At 43.1% G+C, this 21,031-nt stretch overlaps 1 protein-coding gene across 1 annotated transcript in view; it reads right to left on the bottom strand.

Annotated features, from left to right (window-relative positions):
• Positions 1-416: 416 nt before the first annotated feature.
• LOC131287467 (beta-1-syntrophin) overlaps positions 417-21,031 on the bottom strand; it is a 67,770-nt gene continuing 47,155 nt past the window's right edge. Inside the window, exons 5-10 of the mRNA XM_058316516.1 lie at positions 14,482-14,699; positions 12,021-12,103; positions 4,013-4,130; positions 3,700-3,873; positions 617-796; positions 417-500 (exon numbers count right to left, since the gene is read on the bottom strand). Of these exons, the coding sequence (XP_058172499.1) occupies positions 417-500; positions 617-796; positions 3,700-3,873; positions 4,013-4,130; positions 12,021-12,103; positions 14,482-14,699 (857 nt within the window). The remainder of the gene's footprint in view (positions 501-616; positions 797-3,699; positions 3,874-4,012; positions 4,131-12,020; positions 12,104-14,481; positions 14,700-21,031) is intronic.

The raw sequence follows: 21,031 nt of genomic DNA, 5'->3' as shown, positions 1-21,031 counted from the left end.
ACGCCTTAGAGTGTCGCACAGCGTCGTCTTCAGAAGTCGTTCCCTTTTCCCGGGCCAACCATATTTACAGCTTACACGTCAACGTCGAGTAGAGCCCTAACGCTAGTCGTATTACTACCGCTACCGATCGTCATCCGTTGTCATTCGACAAACTCCCGAGCGATAAAAGCGGAGCACCGGAGTGCAGCCTTGACCGTTGCGCTTCCTTACGTTGGCAGACGACTGCAAGCCTTGGGCCTCGCCTTACACGCCTGGTAAATGGTATGGTAAATAGTAAAGCCCGGCGTTTGCCGAGCCGTAAGTCTCTCGGGTGAGTTTTCACGAAAGACTCCCGGGGAAAACCAACCAGGTTACCAAGCCAGGACGCCGAGACTGCGGAAAACTCCTGCCGGAAACGGACCACCAACGTTGGCACCTTATGCTAGCGAGTGAACTTTGGCCGACAGGCAGTTATGCAGCACGAACACAACCGGCTTGGGACAACACTCCATGTCCAGCTCCTGTTCGGGAAAGAAAGGAAGAGCGCGACGCCAAGAGTTTAGGGATTACACTCATGAGACGGACAGTGTCATCTAACGTGAGAGAGAGATAGCGTTTGGAAAGCGTGTCTTCTTACCAGCTCGGCGCCCTCCTCCGTGCCGGAAAAGTCCAGGAACAGCAGCTTGATGCCGTCGTCTGCCGAACCTTTCAGTTTGTCGAACGGAAACGACCAGAGGGCTTTCGAGGCCGGCCCGAGCCCACTGTCCAGCAGCGTGAATCCACGGTCCAGGTGCACAATTAATTGACATGGCCGTCCCTGGGGAGGAGAAAAGTGGAGAAAGGAAAAGTCGTTCAGCTTACGAGGATTTTGGCTGGCATTTCATTTGACATCCACACGTGGGTGCGTTTCGGGTTTCGTTGATTTGATTGAATTTGCGTTTGACAACATGTAAATATTCGTACTTTGTTTTAGAATCATGTTGAGGTATTATCATCGATTTGCTAAAGCCGAACCAAACAAATATAATATTCGTACTCAGGTTCTCTAGCCAAAGATGCTGCTTTGTCTAACTATAGCTTTGAAGCTTGAGCTTTTATTTGAATTTGAAAATGGATTCATATGATCTACACCAACTATTGAAAATTATCAATATAATACCATAGATCCTTTTCCAATTTTCTGGTGATAAATTTAGTTATCGGTCATAAGATATTTATAGTATTTTTTATTTTTTGCTACATTTTTGAGTTATTTGCCAACATCGTGAGTGTTACTATATTTGTTCTGCGGCATTTTTTGTGTTGCATTGCTTTTGTAATATTTTTCCAACGTTTTATTTTTTTTCTCGTAGTAGTTGGATAAGATTTTTCAGAGCTTTGTTACTAGTTTTCTTTTTTTCATTTGTTGTTTTTTCTCATCTAATATGTTTATAGTCGGATTTGTCATTTGTTTGATATAGTGTGTCGATACGCTATGTGAGTCTATGAGATTCATCTTCTAACGGTCCAAATTGGAAATCGTTAGCTCCCCTGGCGAAATTCGGAGTCATACTACGGAGAGTAATATTGTTACCACTTGCATTGCCTGTTTTTAGGACTCCAAACATAGAAAAAACGGTAGCACAAGCAGTGTTTAATGGTAAACTGATTCAGGTTGAGACTGATGCCCTAAACCTTCTAGAACTAGATTTTTTAAGAACAACCTCCAAAAGTACGTGTACCGAATTTTATATAAGATAAAACCAACCGAATGGTTCTTCTGTGAGTTTTTACTGGTACACTTGTGCTTATTCTGCTTGTTGTATATGTAGTTCTGTACGAGTTCCACAAAGTATTTGCGTTGTTTTGTAAATTTACGCATTTCCTGTGAAATTTTTATGTTTATTTACTACACTCTGATATTTGTGCCGTTTTTGGACTTAATCAGGTTTGTTTAGGAAGAGATTTTTAAATGTGTATGCACAGCTGAAAAACTAATAGATTTCGAACCAATTACTCCAGCTTCGTAGATTTTAAATTCAGTGACACCTTAGGTTTGGAACTCTAGCCAAAATAAGTTTTCAACCTACGACCTTACAGCCTACGTTTGTCAAGGATAAACATTTGCTAGAAAAACAAGTTACGCCCTAAGTTTACACCAACCATCAATCCTGACTTACGGCTAATTGATAGCTCGCTCGCGAGCAATCGCCGTTAAGCAACGTGTTATCCAGCTCCGCTCGTGGCTCGGGCTTCAATTATTGGTTCGATTAGCTGCCGTATTTTGTCACCCCCGTCCGGGGGGGGCCTAATCGGTTTAGGCCGGCGGTAAAACTGTATCCAAAACTGCTCGAACCGCACCGGCCGAGGTATCGGGATCGGATTACAGCCGAAAAGCAGAAGTGCATCCGGAGAAAACGCACGCACGTTGCAGGGTGAACGTTCACCGCCCGTGGAAAACCGCATTCGACCGGGTGGTATAAACAGAAATTTACTAGCGAGCCAGCAAGGTAACCGGGAGGAAAAGTGTTGTTGTCCGTGCGATTTAGCGAATGTTCACCGAACGAGCCGAAAAATACTTATCGTTGTTGCGGATTTTCCGTCCCACGTCGTAGATGTTGAGTGTGGAGTCATTGGAAAAATCGACGATCAACCCCGTGTTGGGGCAACTCTGCTGCCGCCGTTAATTAATAACTTCACCCGATCCACGGCGTGCCCGAGTGAAATTCGATTCCAGGTTCAAACGGTTCACTATCCGCTTTTCCCTCGCCTTGCCGGGTCGCGGGCAACACTGGCGTCCGTTTGTGTGCCGTGCTACCATTCCCTTTCGATAGTGGGTGGGTCGGAAACGGGCGATTAGCTAAGCTCTTTCGCTCGAAAGCGTTGTTCGCGGTTGAAGAAGGTTACAAACAGTGGGCTTCAATACATGCCGACTTTAAACCGTTCACCGGAGGATTGTGGTTTGGTGTCGCTGCCAACACTGCCACAATCGCGCTCGTGTCAATAAAGCGACCCGGGCGGAACGGGAACCAGCCAGCCCGGGTGGTGCCAATCCCAATTATACCCTTCCTCCAAACTCCCACGAAGCACTCGGACTGCGCCGGATCAGGTGTTTCGTGCGGCTCGACGACTCACCGTAGCCTGTTATGCCGGGTTAGTGTTTTAATTAAACCGTGAACGGATGGTAAAACGTAGACGATGCTGTCGGAGTCGGATTGAAGTAGAATCGATCACGCTTTATGTAACGATTAGTGTCTAGTAGATGCGATGACTGAGAGATCTCATTTTGTGCCAACGAGGCTCATCGGATTCGTTAACAAGGCGCATAAAAGTAATGGAATATTCATACAAATGATGGTTTTATACTGAGTGCTAACTATTGAATGAAATAACAACATCCTACTCAGTAGAGGTTTTCAATTAGCTTGTTGAGTATTATAGCAACCGTAACAACTCGATTAAAATTTTAAATTATAGCGTGGCCGTATAATTAAACCCCAAATTGAATATATGCATTGGGATGGGTTGCTTCATTTGTAGAAGTATTTTTAAGATTTATTTAAAAATGAAAGGAAGCTAAACATTCTGAAAGAAACCCTATTTTGTCAAACTTTTGCTATCTTTTAAAAAGGTATTGTAATGCGCCTAAATGTATGCAATATACAAACATCCTGTCATCTTCGAATGGTTTAATTTCTTCAAATTTGCATCGTTACTGCAGCTTCCCGTAGGTACACTTACCTGAAACAGACATCGGAAAGAAAACTCTCGCTGGCAGACGATGGCATTATGGCAGCCCTGCACCAGCACCCGGGCCCACGCCGCCATATCCCGGTTCGTCTCCGAGCGCAACCAATGGCTAACGACGCCCCGTGTCGTACCGCACCGGATGCAGAACACGCTCGAGTGTGTACTCTGCTGGCATGGAGAATAGGAAAATGAAAAACAAACCATTAAAAAGTGTAGAGCAACAAGCAACATTGGTAACAAATTCAATGTCATAAATTAGTATCAGCACAAAATGGTCGGTCGGGGAGGGAACCGTATGACTTACCGAGTTGGAACCCACGGTTGAGGTGTTGCCTGCACCGGCCAGCCGAGTGGCCACCAGCGGACAGCTCTCGAACGGTCTACTCCAAGCTTCCACGGACCACGGGGCGCTCTCATACAGGCTGCAAGTAGCAGTTCGGACAAAGGAAATAATGATGAGGGTCATAAATAGTAAGAGATATCCATCATAACGCACTTAACAATTTTTTGAAGGAGAGCTGCACAGTCAATGTAGTGAATAATTAGGGAAAATTTTAAGAACTGAGAACCAATGGTATTAAAGATAGAACAAATAACCACAAGCAGTTAATAAATGTATAAAAATAAATCAAGTAGAAATATCTTATTTTTAAAGCAAAATATCCCTGATATTAGAAAAGGGTACAACGTGATATTTTATGCTTTCTTAAGTTTTTCCTATTGGGAATATAAGAATCAACGAAAAAGAAATATTTTAATACTGATAACCTTCCTCCAATTCCAACTACCCGATCCCACAATGGTATAAGCAAGAAGAACAAAGTGTAAAGTGATCACTTGGCGAAAAGGACACTCGTAAAGACACCGGTGAAAATAATAGCGACTGAATCGCATCGCCCACTTACCCCACCACGCCGTTTAGCGTTCACACCAAGTTCAGTTGCGTCGCGAACGACGGAAACAACAACGATGGTCAACATTTATTCAACCAACTGCTGGAGCTGCTGCAGCGCAGCGAAAGTACCATCAACCCTGTCGAATTGTACTCCCAATTACACTTGGCTTTTTCTACAGCCTCCCCAAAGGACAACGTTGCACCTTGGCGTGGAAATGAAAAGCTCTTGAGCAGTGCAGCAGATAAGATACTCACCCCGAGAAAAGTGGAAGGGACGGTAAGAGCGTTGAAAATAAAAATTCGAAACAAAAACATTCCCAAACGAAATGGCATTCCGAGCAAAGGAAAGCAAGGACGAGAACGAACTTCGGGTGAATGCCGACGCTCGGCACTGCTACTGTGTGTTGAGAAGGAAATGAAAAGTAAAATGATAAATAAAAAGGGAGAAAAGAAATCCCACTTGAAAACTGCAACAAAACGAAATACTTATGTTGACAGTAATTAAGAAAGAATCCGAGTGAAAGTTTGTTCTATTTTCTAGCAGAGGAAAGAAAAGTGCCGCAGAAAAAATTAAGCATTTCCACATAAAGAAAAAGGGCAGTTTTCTTTTCCGTTTGCTTCACAGATAATGAAGCATTTTACAAGCAGCCGATAGCATAAAGATACTACCGTTGGCGACTTATGCCACAGGGAATCGTTGTTCTTACTGACATAAAAGCAATAAATGCATCGTCGGGAAAAGCAAGTGGAATGAAAATACTGTCTGGGGAAATAGATTGTCCATCGTGATTTACAACCTCGAGGAATGTTGGAATGAAAAATAAAAATAATGTTTCAAAGAAAGGATATACTCTCGAGACTGTTGGTGTTAAATTATGATCTAACATAATTGATCGTTTTGTTTTATTTTTACACGGATTTAGTCCTATACGAAATCGTGGATCGTAAACTCGTCAAACATTAGCAAAACAGCGGTGCGGCTCCATTTTTCCGTTGAAAACTCGACATGTTTGTAATTAAAATATCACAAACAAACTAATAACCATACAAACCGGTTGTTTGAGAAGATTTTTGCAAAATAAATTTTTACCCACCGACCTAAAAACAGTTTTGACAGATGAAAGCGTCCCATAGTTGACCAGTTGAATAACTTCTATAGATTTCTTATTTGAGGTTTTTTTTAATTTAAAATAATTCCTGATTCAAGAATTCCAAAAGAAAGTAACAAGTTTCAAGTCGCTCAACTAATCGTAAGTCGTTCCCCCGTTGTTTCCCACATTAATAAAAACGAACCTCAACCTCGAACCTAACAAACCTTTGTTTTATAAGGAATGCAGTTACGCCCTAAAACCTAGTGCGTGTATCCCGTTCTATCTTGGTTCCGGACATCGAAAATGTATCCCCTATCTGCTTGTGGAGAGAAATTATTTACATATTTGATTATTCATTCATTCGCCTAGCGTTTCATTATCAAACCCTTCGTAGTGTTAACTTTTCATGCCTAGAAGACGACATGCGAGACTCGCCGTCTGCAATAATCGCGTTTGGCCGAACGATCTCCACAAACTCTTTTAAAATTCAAACCATTGGAAAAGGTATTCGCTTGAGCTTGGTTGTGGAACACGAACTTGCGGTTTCTGCAAACGGTTCTGGATGACAATTTATCCGGTCCGTTTGGGCAATCGGTTGTCATCCCGAACAAGCAAGGAATTGCATTCGAACACGAAATGGTACCGAAAGAGAACCCACCAACGCTTCATCAGATCAGGAAGTGCGTGTTGTTTAGAGTCGTCGTGGTAATCGTGGTGTTGATTGGAATCGGCATCGTGTTTTTGGGACGAATCGTAAGATACGGTTTAAAGCAGACTACTTTTTTCAGGGAACACATTGTAAAGAACTGAAGTTCTAGATCTAATCTAAAACGTATCACCAAAGATCTTCTCCCAAAGTCCTCTTGATGACTTTACAAGCGATGCTCCAGCCTACGTTTTCGATTGATCAATAACCCGAATGCCATCTTCAAAACCACATCCGGGGAAATTTGTCGCGCATTCCTGTAGCTATCCTGTATAGACGGAGCACAATCTCTCTCCCAACCCCTAGATTAACCTGAGGTTGTATTAATTATCAAACATCGGATCGCGATCCGGCGCGACGTGTGGAGTCGTTGTCGTGGCCCTTCACCACCGACCGAGCGCCGGGGCATTCCTGACAATGTGAGTGATATTCCATTTCGTCTGTCAATTAGGAATCCGTTTGGTTTCGAGTGGGAGGACGGAAGCGCGCAAGATGAAGGCATTCTTGTGGTCATGGCGGGTACATTCCGAGCGAGGGAGTTCCCGGACGGCGGTTGAGTGATGATAAATCAAATGAATCATTCCTCCCCGTTTGGTATGTCTTCGGGTGCAGCCGTCCGGAATGGGGTGGAGGGGTTAGAGATCAGCAACGGTGCATAAGTTAGCTAAGGAAGGGCCGTTTACATCCACTCGACTCGAGCCGCACGACGGAGGGGACAGTTGGGAATGTCGTGATGCTGACGTTCTAATTCCGTCGCACGAATTGGAAGGTCCATGCCCTCGAGAGTAGCAGGATGTACTCCAAAGGCGACAGGATGTTTGCGGTCGGGAGGATTTCCCAACCCTCCGCGGCGATCCACTGTGTGGGCCGGCTCGATCTAGATGCCGCAAGTGGCTGCATATCGGCAATCGGATAATGCCCGGGCTCTAGGATCCAATATGTCCGGCAATTTAGGGACGGATTACAGCGAGCTCAACCGAACTGCACAAAACAATCCCGGCAATGCCTCGTCGCATGTCCGAGTCGTGGAGGGTTGTGTAAGCGACGAATTCTTGTAGCGATATTTAATGGCTTCGGAGAGAAGACGAGTAAACGATACTTGATCTGTGTTGTAATGTGAATATGCAATGTCGTCCTGTCTCTGGAAATCTGGAGAAAATTCCATGGGTCGGCTATGATATGTAAGATACGTTGGTATTTTTCTAAATGGTTTTTTCATAATTTTTCATACAGTACAGTTACTTTATTTGAGTTCAGGCTTCATTTGTCCTTAAGTAGGAAATCCAAATACTTTCATTACCAATTCTGGTTCCAGTGGTAAAACATCCACTCCTTTGTTGTTAATCATCGAAGCAAATACCTCCAGCGGTTATAACCTTCGAATCTACATTTTCACATTCTCGAATATATTCTCATTCACATTTTTCATGTAGACCCAAAGTTCATACACTTTCTACATATTTTAAAACTATTCTTGTGTTTACTCTAGACATAAATATTGTTGTTTCATTATGGTTAGTATTCAAAAATGGCCCAAAGTATCGCCTGTTTGTATCCAAAATCATTGATAAGGTGTTCTAACACCTTTTAACACTGCTAAATTTATCTATCTATCATATCTGTTAAATGTAACATTTGAGTGATTTTTTTATCTTGAAAAACTGGCCTTCCAGTTCACCATATCTCTATCCAATGAATTATTGTGAGTGTCCATGTATTCTACAATATATAAAAAAGGAAAATATATCAACTTTGACCCAGCTCAATGTAGCAATTCATCGAATTTGAGAGAAAATAGCAATGAAAACCGTGCGTGGCATATGGAATGGGTTGGAAAAAAATTGTGTTATGCCAAAACATATTCTGTAAATGATTTATAAATTGTGGGTTTTAATTTAAAAAGGGCGAGAAAATCCAACTAAGTGTTGTTAACTAATTGGTTTGAATTTGTATGAGAATATTTCGGACACCATGAATATCTTGAAAAGTTTATAACAATTAATCGTCTAATGATAAAATAACCTAACACTATACAAGTTTCAATACATTTTAATGAGTATATCACAATATTTTTCATAAATTGGATAAGAATGGACAATTTCAGAGAGTTTTTACACCATGAGAAGAAGTGTTTAGGTATTCTCAATCTATTGATTGAAAACTTATTGCTTTTAGTAATAAAAACAGTAAATAAAACTTAATGTTTCAGTAATAAAAACAACAATTTAATTTTTAAATTTTTCTAAAAATTGTGAATTTTAAGTAAAACTCAACACAAACGTTTTCATGCAGAAGGAGTGTAAAAAAGAAGATTCAAATTATAAACATCACACAAAGTTACACTTATTTACCAAAAAGTTCCACATCTTAACTTTGGCTTTGAGTTAAACTATAGCTAAACTCAGCTCCACAGATCAAACACTGTTCGACCGGTGGTGGTGCCATCCTCGATTCCAGGTCGTTCTGTCCTAAACCCACACAACGACCTGAATGTGACAGTGCTGTAAGCCACGTGTAAACCACGGACGGGCGCCCACGAACGCCGGGCATGAGTAATTGGATTTATCCCGGTGGCAATCAGTTCTCCATTTTACAACATCCTTCGGGGCGAGCGGAATGTAAATTTCCATTATGTTCCGGCGGTCGGGAGCATCTTGCAAGGTGCCTAGAAGGGGGAGGGGAGATGGCAGGGTTGGAGCAGCGAGGCAGGCACTCTTGTCCGTGGGTTGTTCCTATTCGCGGGAACTTGCGGAAATTCGTGGAAACGCGGCTCACAAGTGAAAAGCGTGGATCGGAAAGGGGTGTTTGTAAAATTACAAACGTTACAACCCATCCCTCCCTAGTCGCTCTCGCTCTCTCGTTCGCTCTATTTCGACCGCTCCCGCTCCACTCGAACCCATTTCGAAAGGTGGAAAACCGGATGGCGACCTGGGCGGTTTGTTGAACTTCCAGCAGCAACGTTTATTAACCGCGAGATTTTATGCGTAATTTATCGCATGCGGCGTTTTCGGCGAAGTTTGTCCGCCGAAGCCGTGGAGCTGGTGGGAAGTGGCTCTTGCCATGTTGAGACGGTACGCAAATGAAATGCGAGATAAGCGTTAGATAAAACTTTCTACGTGAGCCGAAGCGAAGCTAAGCCCGGGTTTGGCAACACTGTCTGTTCGCTTTCTCTGTTTGAGGTTGGTCACACGACGATTCGGGGAAGATGTCGAAAGGAGGGAGAATTTTCTGTGTGTTTGAGCTTTCGAACTTCATGGTAGGATTTGGGCCGGGCGTACTCCACTGGACGCGAAGCCAAACGGGAAAGCCCGACTTGTACGACTTGTTAGTTTCATTTCGAAACCCCATCCCATCCAAACCTACCACTTCGGTTTGGGCGTGAGTTTTCCAAGACATGTGCTGTTTTGTTTCCGGGGGCAAGTTTGCGTTTTCGGTCCATGCCCAGCGGCACCCTTCACCATGCGCCGGCAAAACGTGACGTGTTTTCGTGGCAGCACGACTTTTCCGACGGTAAAAAAAAGTTCGTCCCAAACACGGCAGGACGAAGTTCGGCTTCGGCCAACGGATCATCAGCGGTTCGCATTTATTTAGACCCACACTGCTCCGGACTTTCCCATTTCTTCACTTGTGGCCAACCGAAATCCGCAAACGGCTTTCCCCCCTTCGCTTCACCCCGCTCTTCCCCATCTGCTTCAGAATTGACTTTTGCCTCGCTTTGCGAACCAAACAATGCGTTGAATCAACTTTCATTCCCCCCTCCCGACCGTCGGCCGCCGCGACAACCGTCGTGTGTCCGAGCCAGCAGGGCAGAGCATTAGAAGCATCGGTTTTGATACGTCTGTGTCTGTGTGAGATTTCCGGTGAAAGTTTTCCACCATGGCGAAACCATAAGACGCCCAATCCCGTATGGCAGGGAGCTTAGCTAAAGGGCTCAGGGAAGTCTTGTCCGAGCGAACCGGAAGTTGCTCAAAGTCTTGCCCATGTTCATATCCAAGACAGCATTGATTGCTGGTTGTGATGCGAGTGGGATTCCGTTCTGACGAGCGTACAGTGTGTTGGGAAATAAATGATGCATCTGGCCAGTTTAGCTTATCCGATCGGACAATAACGCAAGACAATGTGTTACGTCAAATAACTTAGAAACGGGGTTAGTTTGATCCGGAGAAGAGAAAATAACAATTTTTACAAAAGTGGGCTTGCGTAACAATTTACAAAAAAACACCAACGTTCATCATCATTTGCTAGAACTCGTCAAACAAACATCGTGTGGAATAATGGAAAACAACATAACAAGGTAGAATGGGGAAATATGTACAATCCAAGGAAAATAATTACTGCCCCGGTTGGACGAAACTGTGAGTGTAATTAAAAGGGTTTCTCTAGGCTTCAATTATTTCCTAGTAATTCGTATAAACAGTAAGTAGAAAAAACATTTTAATTTCGTGTTTTAAAAGTTAGTTATCACGATAAATATTCCCTCCCATAGAAGAAGGATAGAACAATCGAAGCGGATGTTTTAAAACAGAAAATTTTGTATTTTATTTTAAGGTAATTTAAAATGGTATGAAATGCCAAATTGATGCTTTTTTTTAGATTGCACAGTTTCCATCTTTTCAATAACATTTTTGAAAGTGTTTGAAAATGTGTAATGGTACAGTTCTCTTGTTTTAGTTTAAAGTAGAAGTTTAGCTTAAGACGAATAACTAATCTTGTAGAAGAAACGAAGACGAGATCAAAAATGTTTAAAGTAAAAGGAGAAGGTTTTACTGCTCTTTACTACTTTGCGTATTTTAAAACATAATATAGTTCGAAAAACTAACGCTCCAGTTTCCCCTACACATGGATTCCGGTGTAAGTGAAACGATACCAGTGGAAGGAGCTGGTCAGCGATGCTTTTAGTGCCGAATGTCTTCCCGGCGCGCAGTAAATCTGACATTATCCCTTAGCAGACTTAGGGCCCGGTGGAAAGTAACCATCCTTCCGACCGAAAAACAATCCACTGACATTATCTTCACGCTGCGCTGCGGTGTATGTTTAGGTGAGTGTGTGTTTTTGGCAGTTTCTGGTTTTCTCGTAAATTTCCCAGAAAATACATTTAAGACATCGATGGACCGAAATGGGATAATGGTTCGAACGTAGCAGGGGGAGTTTGTGTATGGGTGGGTTTTCCACCCGTCCATTACACACGATTTGGAGCAAGATGTTGGTAAGAGGAGTCGATGAAAGGTAGTGGTAGAACCGGCAAACGGTACGCGGGAACGTGTGATGATGGAAAACTTCACGTTTCACGTTTCCCGACCGACGCACGAAGTAATGCACGAGAAAGCGTTCTTATCCTAGTTTCAATTTACTTTTCCTTCGACGCCACCACCTTGCGCCCGAAAAGTAAACGCGGTGAGCGTTAGGAAAAAAGGAAAAAGCAACCCGAAAACTCCGGGAAAGCACAAACTGACAAGCACAATTCTCAAAGTTGGTCGGAAAACACATAAAATAAAATCGTAAAATAAAACTGCAGCTGATCGGGGGGAAGGAATGAAGGCAACTAAAAGTAAAAAAAAAAAACAGAAGGAACAAGGCCAACAGAACGGACAACAAAATCCTGGAAATGGTTTTTACTTACCGTAGTTCACGATCGGTTACTGCAACGAAAATCGATTGCCATTTGTCCAGCTCGTCGGAGCTCTCCGAACTGGAACGTCCATTCTGTGCAACACGCGCAACACCGGCCCGGCGAAAATGGAGAAGAAGAAAACGGAGACGAAGAAAAAGAGGAACGAAATGCCAATAAGAAAGAGTCCAATGAAAACTTTGCCCAATGATGGTCAAATAAGAGCAAAGATAAAAGTTGATGAGTTTTCGCCCTCCCCTCCTCGGTCCTTGGCGTCAACCCTCGGGTTGCACCCCGGAGAATTTTTCCTTTTCCATCAACCGCGCGTTCCCGTTGCCATCCCTCCATAGCCCTCCCTTCTACCGCATCGTTTGTTGATTGTTATACGATTGTGGTTTCCAGCGGAGAATTTTGTTTTTTCTTTCCCCTCTCTCCCTCGAAGCGATTCTTTTCTTCTTAGTCCTTTGTCCCATAATGCACTTTCAGCAAATGGATGTGTCGAGCGACGGCGTGTGTGCGTGTGTGTTTTCAGGCAACACTTTAACTCACCCTCAACCAACAATGGTGTCCGTGCGGTGCAAATCGGGTCGCATTTAAAGCTGATTGCGGCCGACATCGAAGTCAATGGCACCGATAACGAACGACAGTTTGATTGGGGGAGGGAAAGAAAAGCTGAACGGCTGAGAAAAAGGGGTCACAAGAGGGAAGAGAAGATGCTGCACATACTAGCATGGATAAAATATGCTTTTGTAGAGAAATGGAACGCCTTTAACACTAGAATCCAAATTGGGGTCATTTCGACCCCAACGCAATTTTGGATTTTATTATCTCAAAAACGGCTAAATATTTTTAATAAAAAATAAGGCTTTTCTTAAAATCCATTGCAACTATCCCTAGAATGCTTTTTGGGGCTCATTTTGATCCCTAATTTAAAACGTTATAACTTCACTATTTGTGAAAATTTTTCAAATTCGAAAACTGTTACTTTTTTTTTATTTTTTGACTAGTTTTATAGGCTTTTGGTTTTTCGATGCATTTATTTATAGCTCTTTATATATTTATAGCTCTTTATATTTATAGCTATATTTATAGAGTTTTTTCAGCATGTATTTGTTCAAAATTCAATACCTAGAAAATTAGTCTCTGCCCGAAAGTAAGTATGTTGAGGACAATTTCAAAATTAAAATCATATTTTTACAATTACAAATAATTCCACAAATTGGCCTCAACGATCGAAAATAACGCGAATTCCCATAGTAACGTATCCCGCATAACGCTTCGAAATGCTCGCGTTCGGAAAAACGGAACAAACCACCGGACGGAAACAACATATGGAAAATAAAAATAATTTGTTATCTTAAATATTATATGAGATTATTTTTTAATGGTGGCCTAATACATAAGCATAATAGCGCACACTTTTTTCTGGATTTACATGACAAATTTAGAAAAAATAAAAGTTGAAAAGGAATAAAAATCGATTCATCGATCTTTTTTGATTTACACCGAGCTAGCGTTATGATGAAGTGGTACATCGAAAAATTAAAAACGCCAAAAGATAGTCAACTATTATACTAAAAAGTAACAGTTTACGGATTTGAAAAATCTTCAAAAATAGTGACCCCTAAATAGCATACGGACAAGATTCTAAAGTAATGTATTCTCGTGTCAAAAGACGCGGAAGATTAGTTAGAAATGTTGTGTTATTTTTTTTTAAATAACGAATTAAAATGACGGCCACAACCTAACTTTACACCTCCATTATACAAACTACAACGAATTAAAATGCATTCCACTTCGCTCGACACAATCTTTAAACACCCGTTTCAACCCGGGTCGTTCCAGCTATCCACATTGGCAGCGGAAAAACAACCCCGTTCAATTAGGGGTTGTGTGTTTCGCCACCCGCAAAAAAATAAAACTCCATTTGATCTTAACGCCCTCGACACGAGTTCACGGTGGAGACAGACACGTGGCGGCCAATTAAAACACCGAAGCATAATTAAACTTTCCAACCGGCTGTGAAGGCCGACTGTTTCGAGCGCTTCAACCCGTATCGTCGTACGATACTCGTGGCTGGGGGAGGCTGTGTTTGTTTTTTACCTTTAGCTGGCTCCGTGCTTTGGTTTTGTTCAAACGAGAAATTCAGGGAAGGAAAAACGAAAGCAAACCTCGCCTGCCTCGATCGAATCGAAGCTTCGATGATTTTGAGCGACCGAGGGTAAACTTGCATCTTCTTTGGAGCTAATCGGGGAACGTAGCAACCGTTGCTGCGAACAGCCGGTGGTGCCATGCAGATTGCCTACCCGACAGGCGCTATCCACCGTTCAGCTTCACTCAATTTCAACAGCGCGCAATGTCTGTTGTTTCAATTAGCGGCGATGGGTGGGCGGGGTGGTTTTTCTTTTGCTTTTCTCGTCCACCCAGCCGTGCCGGATCCTTGCAGCCCTCTCTTCGGCCTCGTTCGTCTCACCTGTTCACCTCCGCTCCGCCGGCTCAGCCAACCGATGTGCTTCAGCTCGCCGATGATCGCCAGCAAGGCCCGGTTCGCATCGAGCAGCGCCTTCTGGGTGCTCTTGCCGATGGCGGAGTGCAGCGCGTTGAACCATGTGGTCGCCTCCTGCGGATCCATCGCCCGCAGGATGCACGAGTGGATGCCGTCCGGCGAATGCAGCTCTATGCAGCGGTTTTCTGGAAATGAAAAGGGAGAGAAAAACCGAACCATAAGAAACGATCCGACTGTAATGAGGGCTCAACCATGAGGAGGGGCAGTTGCTGGGGAAGGCCTATCGGAAGTGATTATGCTCGAAGCGGGGTTAGCGATGTGAAGAGAATGAATTCTTCAGCAGATTAAATTGCCCAAGACAGAGGTTCCCATTTTTTGCGGATGCGATGGAAAGGTTATGAAGCGAAAGGATATTATTTTCTCAATGAAAAGAAGTAGAGAAAAATAAGGTCAAATCTTTGTTAAGTTGTAGAAACAAAAAGATACTTTTGATCAAGAGAACTCAAGTAAGTCAAGTTTGTAATTAAAATTAAATACCAAACCATTTTGAAAACCAAGTGTTTAAAAATTATTTCAATTAATTTCAATGAAAACCACTCAAAAACCGAGAAGATAACGAATCAAATATAAGTATAAACATTGAACACACTGCACTACAACATTATAATTTTAAGTTCAAAAATAGTCCTACAAAAGAAAAAACAACTGAATATGTTTTCTTCTAAATATCAAATTTTGTTTTTTTAATTTTTAAACTAGGTTCGATGATGTTCATTTTACAATGCTGCAAAAAAAGCGTTTTTTACAATAATAACAGGTACGGAACCCGAGGCAGAAAATGGCTGAAGCTTACAAAGGCCGGGCAGTTTCTTTTTAAAATTACATTTTACAACCTTTGGTGCGTGACATTTGGCCCACCAGCACCCCGCAGCTCCCTCCCCCCTCCCCCTCCGAACTGACTGCGGGGGTAGGTGTCAGATTGACTTAATTCTTTTCCACGATCAAATTAAACTGTCACGAAAATAAAATGGAAATCGCACTAATGAGAGGCTGGATAATGGAATTACTGCGTGAGCGGCCACCGTAAGGCATCGTCCTAGGACGGTTGGATTTTCATTCTCTCTAGCCCCCCACCCCCTCGCTTTTGCCCACGGAAGGTTAGTTGGGTTAAATGGACCAGCGGGATCCTGGCGTGAACTTTGCGATCGGATGCGGTTCAAACGCTAAAGTTCGCCAGAAAGTAATTAACTCCCCGCCGAGGGCTTGCGTTGGCCGAGAAAAATAGACATCGGTGGTGTGGGAGTAAGACTCTACCGTCTTCCCCCCCACCCTTTGCCTCCAACACTGGACACCCTCACGGAGTTGAAACGGTGTAACGCTCGTGGACATGAAAGCTGACCCATGGGCCATTTACGACACGGTTGTGCCGTGACATAATGTAATGGCACACAAATCTATTGTAAATTGCTCGTGTACCGAACAGGGAAATTGGGACCTTTTTCCCTTGGTAGGGCGTGACCGAATGGTGCATGAAATTCATCCGGGCGGTCAATATGAGTTCTTGATATTTATGTCGATTGCAACATCTTTGAAATATCCATTTTGATCATACAATCACATTTGATCAAATGATAAATGATATGAAATGAAAATAGGAGGAATTTTGTATCTAGTTCAACAAAATGCTTAGCATTGATTATTCCAATCATCTCGTTTATGCATTAGATTTCAACAGTTTACTCTAAGAAATTTCTTCTTTATCTTCTGCAATCTCTATCAAATGGAAATGCAACAGGAATCGGAGTCTCATGGTTTGGTTTGGTGTTGGGTTTGCTCGAATTCGATTTACAATAAATTTCCCCATGAAAAAGGGTCTCCAGAAACGTGTGAAATCGTAGACCAGAACGTTCGGTAGCTGAGGAAATGCTGATAAAATCTCAACATCATGTTATTTATGCCATTGGCCCGTTTCGTGGTTCGTTGATTGGCAGCTGAAGTAAAGGAATGGCAGCAAAAAGCTTCCTGAAGTTTTACCCGAAAGAAAACCCCCTTCCGATTACGTAAGCTTCAGGAACGGAGCCCGATTGGCACGTGCTGTTGAAGGGCGTTTGGATTATCTTGATTTTATCTTGAGCTGCTGTGTTTGCCCCTACACGACAACCGTTGACGCGCGTAAATACGGTTGAGGAAAATACACAAACAATTGTCGGGTGGCCGTAAATGGGTCATAATGTTTGGTGTTTTATTTCATTTCACTACCGAAAAACCAAGGGGGGGCTTTTGTCTCAAAAAAAAAAAACAAAAAATGGGCACTCGAGAAGCCTGCACCGCTCTAAACATGGCATTCGTATCGCGCGCATAGGGATACATAAATTTACGACGAGCGAAACAATGGCGGCCGACTAAACCGGGCAAATATCATACCGACTTTACGTTTTGCGCACCCATTATTTTCCGAACGATAAAGTGAGATCCAAGGAAAAGTCGTTTGCTGTGTTTATTTTTATTTTGCACGAAAAGAATCTTTTATCTCCCCCGACACCCAGGAGTCGTTTCATATCGAAGATCCATTTCAAACAACGCTTCTCTTCCAATGCCGATTGGAAAGTTTTCTCCCATATGTGTGCTACAATTTTCATGCTGTTTTTTTGCCTACGAACATTGTTCTTTTGTTTGTTCTGTCACAAAACAAATCGACAGTCGTTCGGTGGAACGATGAACGACTTTCTGGAAACTGTTTGTCCCCTCGTACCAAAGCGACGCGAAGGAAAACACAACGGATAAAGTATCGGAATCAAGTGTTGGTTTTTGAGTTGGTAAGCCGAAAAATGATTTCCCGGAAACAGGTTTTGTAGTTTGTTTTTGTTTTGTATGGTTTCGAACAGTAACTTTGTCAAATTGGTTCGAACTTTAACAACCGATCGGAATGAAAGATGGTAAAAATAAGTAGAAAGTTGATTTTAGGAAAGCAGATAGAGTCGTTTCAAGCTGCTCAAACACGCTCACATATGTTCAAAACAATCACCAAAACTTCTTGGCTTGTTGAAGATTCCCCAAAACGAGCTCCGTTTGTGGCATCCTCAAGGACGAACGGTGGACCGCACGATGGATGGGAAGATCTCTCTTGAACCAGAAGATCTCGGCAAGGCGAGCGCCGAGGCGATACCATGATGGCATCACATTATGCTTGTGGTGATGGTGATGATGATAATGTTGATGCCGGGGGCCGTGATCGTGATGGAGGTAATTTTCTTGCGCTCGGCTCGAAAACAAGCCGGGAAAAACAAACGTGGTGCGGTCTTTCTGTGCCTCCGTTCCGAGGCTAGGCAGCAAAACGTGGTTTTGGGTGGAGCCAAAGTCGAAACTTTGACTGCGGCTGAAGTGTTGAGCTGAAGGTTTGCTTTCACTTTCGTTCTCTTCCACCGCTTTCCGCGGTACAAAGGTACCGGAGTGTCGGCAAACGGATGTAATTCGGTACCGTCCGACTTCTGGCTGGGCGTAGAGTGCTGCATGGAAAATGCTTCGCCCGGTCGGAGGTTCTTGCAGCACGTTTGGTCCTGAGCGGTCGTTTGTTTTATTTGGCCACAAAGTACATCGCGCGGAAAAGGAACCGCCTGGTGGTGGCGTGGGAAAGCCGAAGAAAACCTCGGCTTATCATCGGCTTAACGCAAACCAGGAGGAGATGTGTGTAACAGCGCGTTGCCGACAATTTTTCTTCCTCTCGTTGCGCAAGGTGACGTCGTTCGTTACGATCGTGATTTTCCATCTCCCCCACGTCCCCCAGTTCCACCGACAAAAGCACCTGTCGAGAGCAAAAATCCTTCCGCTTTGACTGTACGGGAAATGGAATCACGGTGAGACGCTTGGAAAATAGCGAACCGATGGAAGGAATGAACCGACGCAGAAAAACCCGCTGCGAAAAGGGGTGTCGAAGGGGAAGGGAGGCCCAGAAATGACGCATTTTATGGAAAATAAAAATGAAACCGGAAATTACCCCATCTCATTTCTATCATCATATTTTCCTCTCTGCTCGTGGCTTTACATTTTTGCTTCATCCTGCGCCCGGAAGAACGAAATCCCCTTCTTGGAGGGTGTTTCTTTCTTTCCTTTTTTTCGCCGCTCGGAAATAGCTCGTTGTGGGCAGAGGTGGTGGAGTTTTCAGGCGAACTTAAGGCGAGGGTTGAATTTTTATCCCCTAGCTTCCGGCAGTTCATAACGGGGCCAGCCGCCGGAATGGATGAGCGAAGCATAAAGAAAGCCGGAAAAGGCTTGGCGAGCGGAAAGAAACGCAACGGGAGGGTCCGATTCCGACCGAATTCATTCATTGCCAATCCCCGGAGCCAATCCATTCGCCGAGATTTCCCGTCCCCGCATTGCTTCCGATTGCGTTTTGTGCGCCCGGTATATTGCCGGAAAATTCGCGCCCGCGTTTTCTTCGGAACAGCGAAAAAACAGAACCACCCGTGCACGCCCGTTCCAATGCCGATGCAATAATAATAACTTACTCACGACCGTCGACGGAACGTGCATAAGGCTCTTGTGGTCTTACGCGATCGGTGCCTGATTATGACAAATGGGCGGCCGGGGATTTCCTACAGGTGGGCAAAGTAAAATTTTCCACCACCGAATGGCCGATTCTAAACGAATTTGTAAACAGCGAGAAAAACTGATTCATAACTCAACGGAATTAAATTGGGATTGTTTATTCACGGATAAGTAAATAAAGAATTATGTAAATAGTTTTTACCTTTTCGAAGTTCACATGATTTTTAAGGATTAAAAACTTATAAAAAGGTTGAAAAGTATTTAACTCATTTTCAAATCAAGCACTTATTGAGAAAAATAGAAATTCCATTGACACACTTATTGAAACATGTTTCAAAAACTAAAAAACTAGTTGTAACAAGCAAACGGATGGAAACAAAATTCATACGCATCCAGCAAACAGTTTATCAAACGTCTAACGATTCCCTACGAGAGAAATGGAAAAGTAAGAGAACGAAAAAACCAACCACAACGGTTCATCCGACAGATGAAGCAGGAGTTTTGAAATTTCATAACACGCACCGCAATATCTGAAATCGATATTGGCCACTTCAAAGCAGATCGAGACGGGGGGATGAAAGTTTCATCGTCCACAAAGTTTTCCACCCTGCCTTCCGAAACCGGTGCGATATGTTTCCGATCAGTCCCTAGTGGCGTAGTTTCAACTGTCGTGCTGCCTTTTGTGTTTCGTTTTTCATCAACCATACATCAGGCGGTAGATGGACGATGAAAAATTGAAATTGTGAAAAGTTTCTGTCTCTGTCTGCACGAAACGATTTGTGGCGAATGTAGGGAACAGACTGTTGAATATAGCTTGTTATTTTGTGGCAGCATAAAATACCGTGGAATAGTTTTTTCTGATAAAAATGACCTTTCTTTTTATTTTATCTCTTGAAAACAATATTCAAGTGGCTAAATTGACAATTTTAAAGTTATTAATTTCAGTAGCGAAAATACTTAAATAATATTACTTTGCGTCTTACATTGCTCAACTTTCAAACATTTATTCTACGGAAATACTCTACATGAAAATTATCTCTCATCGTGCTTCAACTGTAGTGTTTTTATGAGCTTCTCTAATATATATCAATCAAAATGACATTTTAATTCATATTAAAAGTGGAGCCAGCGCACGAAGTTTCAAACGACTTTTGATGGATAAGCCTCGTATTAAGTGCCTAGTCCTATCGTCAGCACGCAACTCCTAACCTTCCAAATGTTCGGGACAAAGAGACACAGAACCGAACAATCGATTGAAAATTGTTTTAATTTAGCCTCGGCTGAGCATGACGTTCGTGCACCCACCAGCTGTGCGGGGAGAATGGATCGAGCTACCGTTACGGGCAACAGTTTACGGCCGCCCAGCTTCGACGCTCGTTAGCAGCCATGTAGAACTGCACTTGGCACGTCAAATTGAAACTATCGAAAGCACTCGAAAGCTTATTTGACAGCTCAATAGCGTGCGTAGGGGTGGTTCAGTTCGACATGGTGATGAGGCCGACTCGATGGAGGCGCATGGTCACTCGTGCGAACAGAGTGATGGAGGCGCCTGGTGGATGGTATAAATAACCACCATAATAAAGGGTTGGTGTGCATATCGGTTTTACGCACCCAAAGGTGAATCGCTACTTATCGTATCAATTTAAAAGAGCGTGAAAAACATCCAACCTTCTGCTCGGTGAGCAATAAGGCGTGTTTCTCTTTACCTTTACCAAGGCATCTCGTTTACTTACCGATGGGTCGCGGGTTCGCATTTAATACTGTTTGTATCTTTTTACCTTTTCACTTTCCCCACCTCATTTTTCCTTCAGGAATGAAATACTGCTAGATAGGTAGCGTAAAGCTTCGCTCAGATCAGCGACTCCATGCTGCAAAATATAAACACTGACAACACGTTTCGCAAGGGAAACATCCATCGTCGTTCATAAGAATGCAGATAGGAAAAAGAAAGAGATATAAACTGGAAACGTCG

The sequence above is a fragment of the Anopheles ziemanni genome, chromosome 3 (genome assembly GCF_943734765.1).
Source record: "Anopheles ziemanni chromosome 3, idAnoZiCoDA_A2_x.2, whole genome shotgun sequence".
Lineage (NCBI taxonomy): Eukaryota > Metazoa > Arthropoda > Insecta > Diptera > Culicidae > Anopheles > Anopheles ziemanni.
This window is presented reverse-complemented; position numbering and strand designations above follow the sequence as displayed.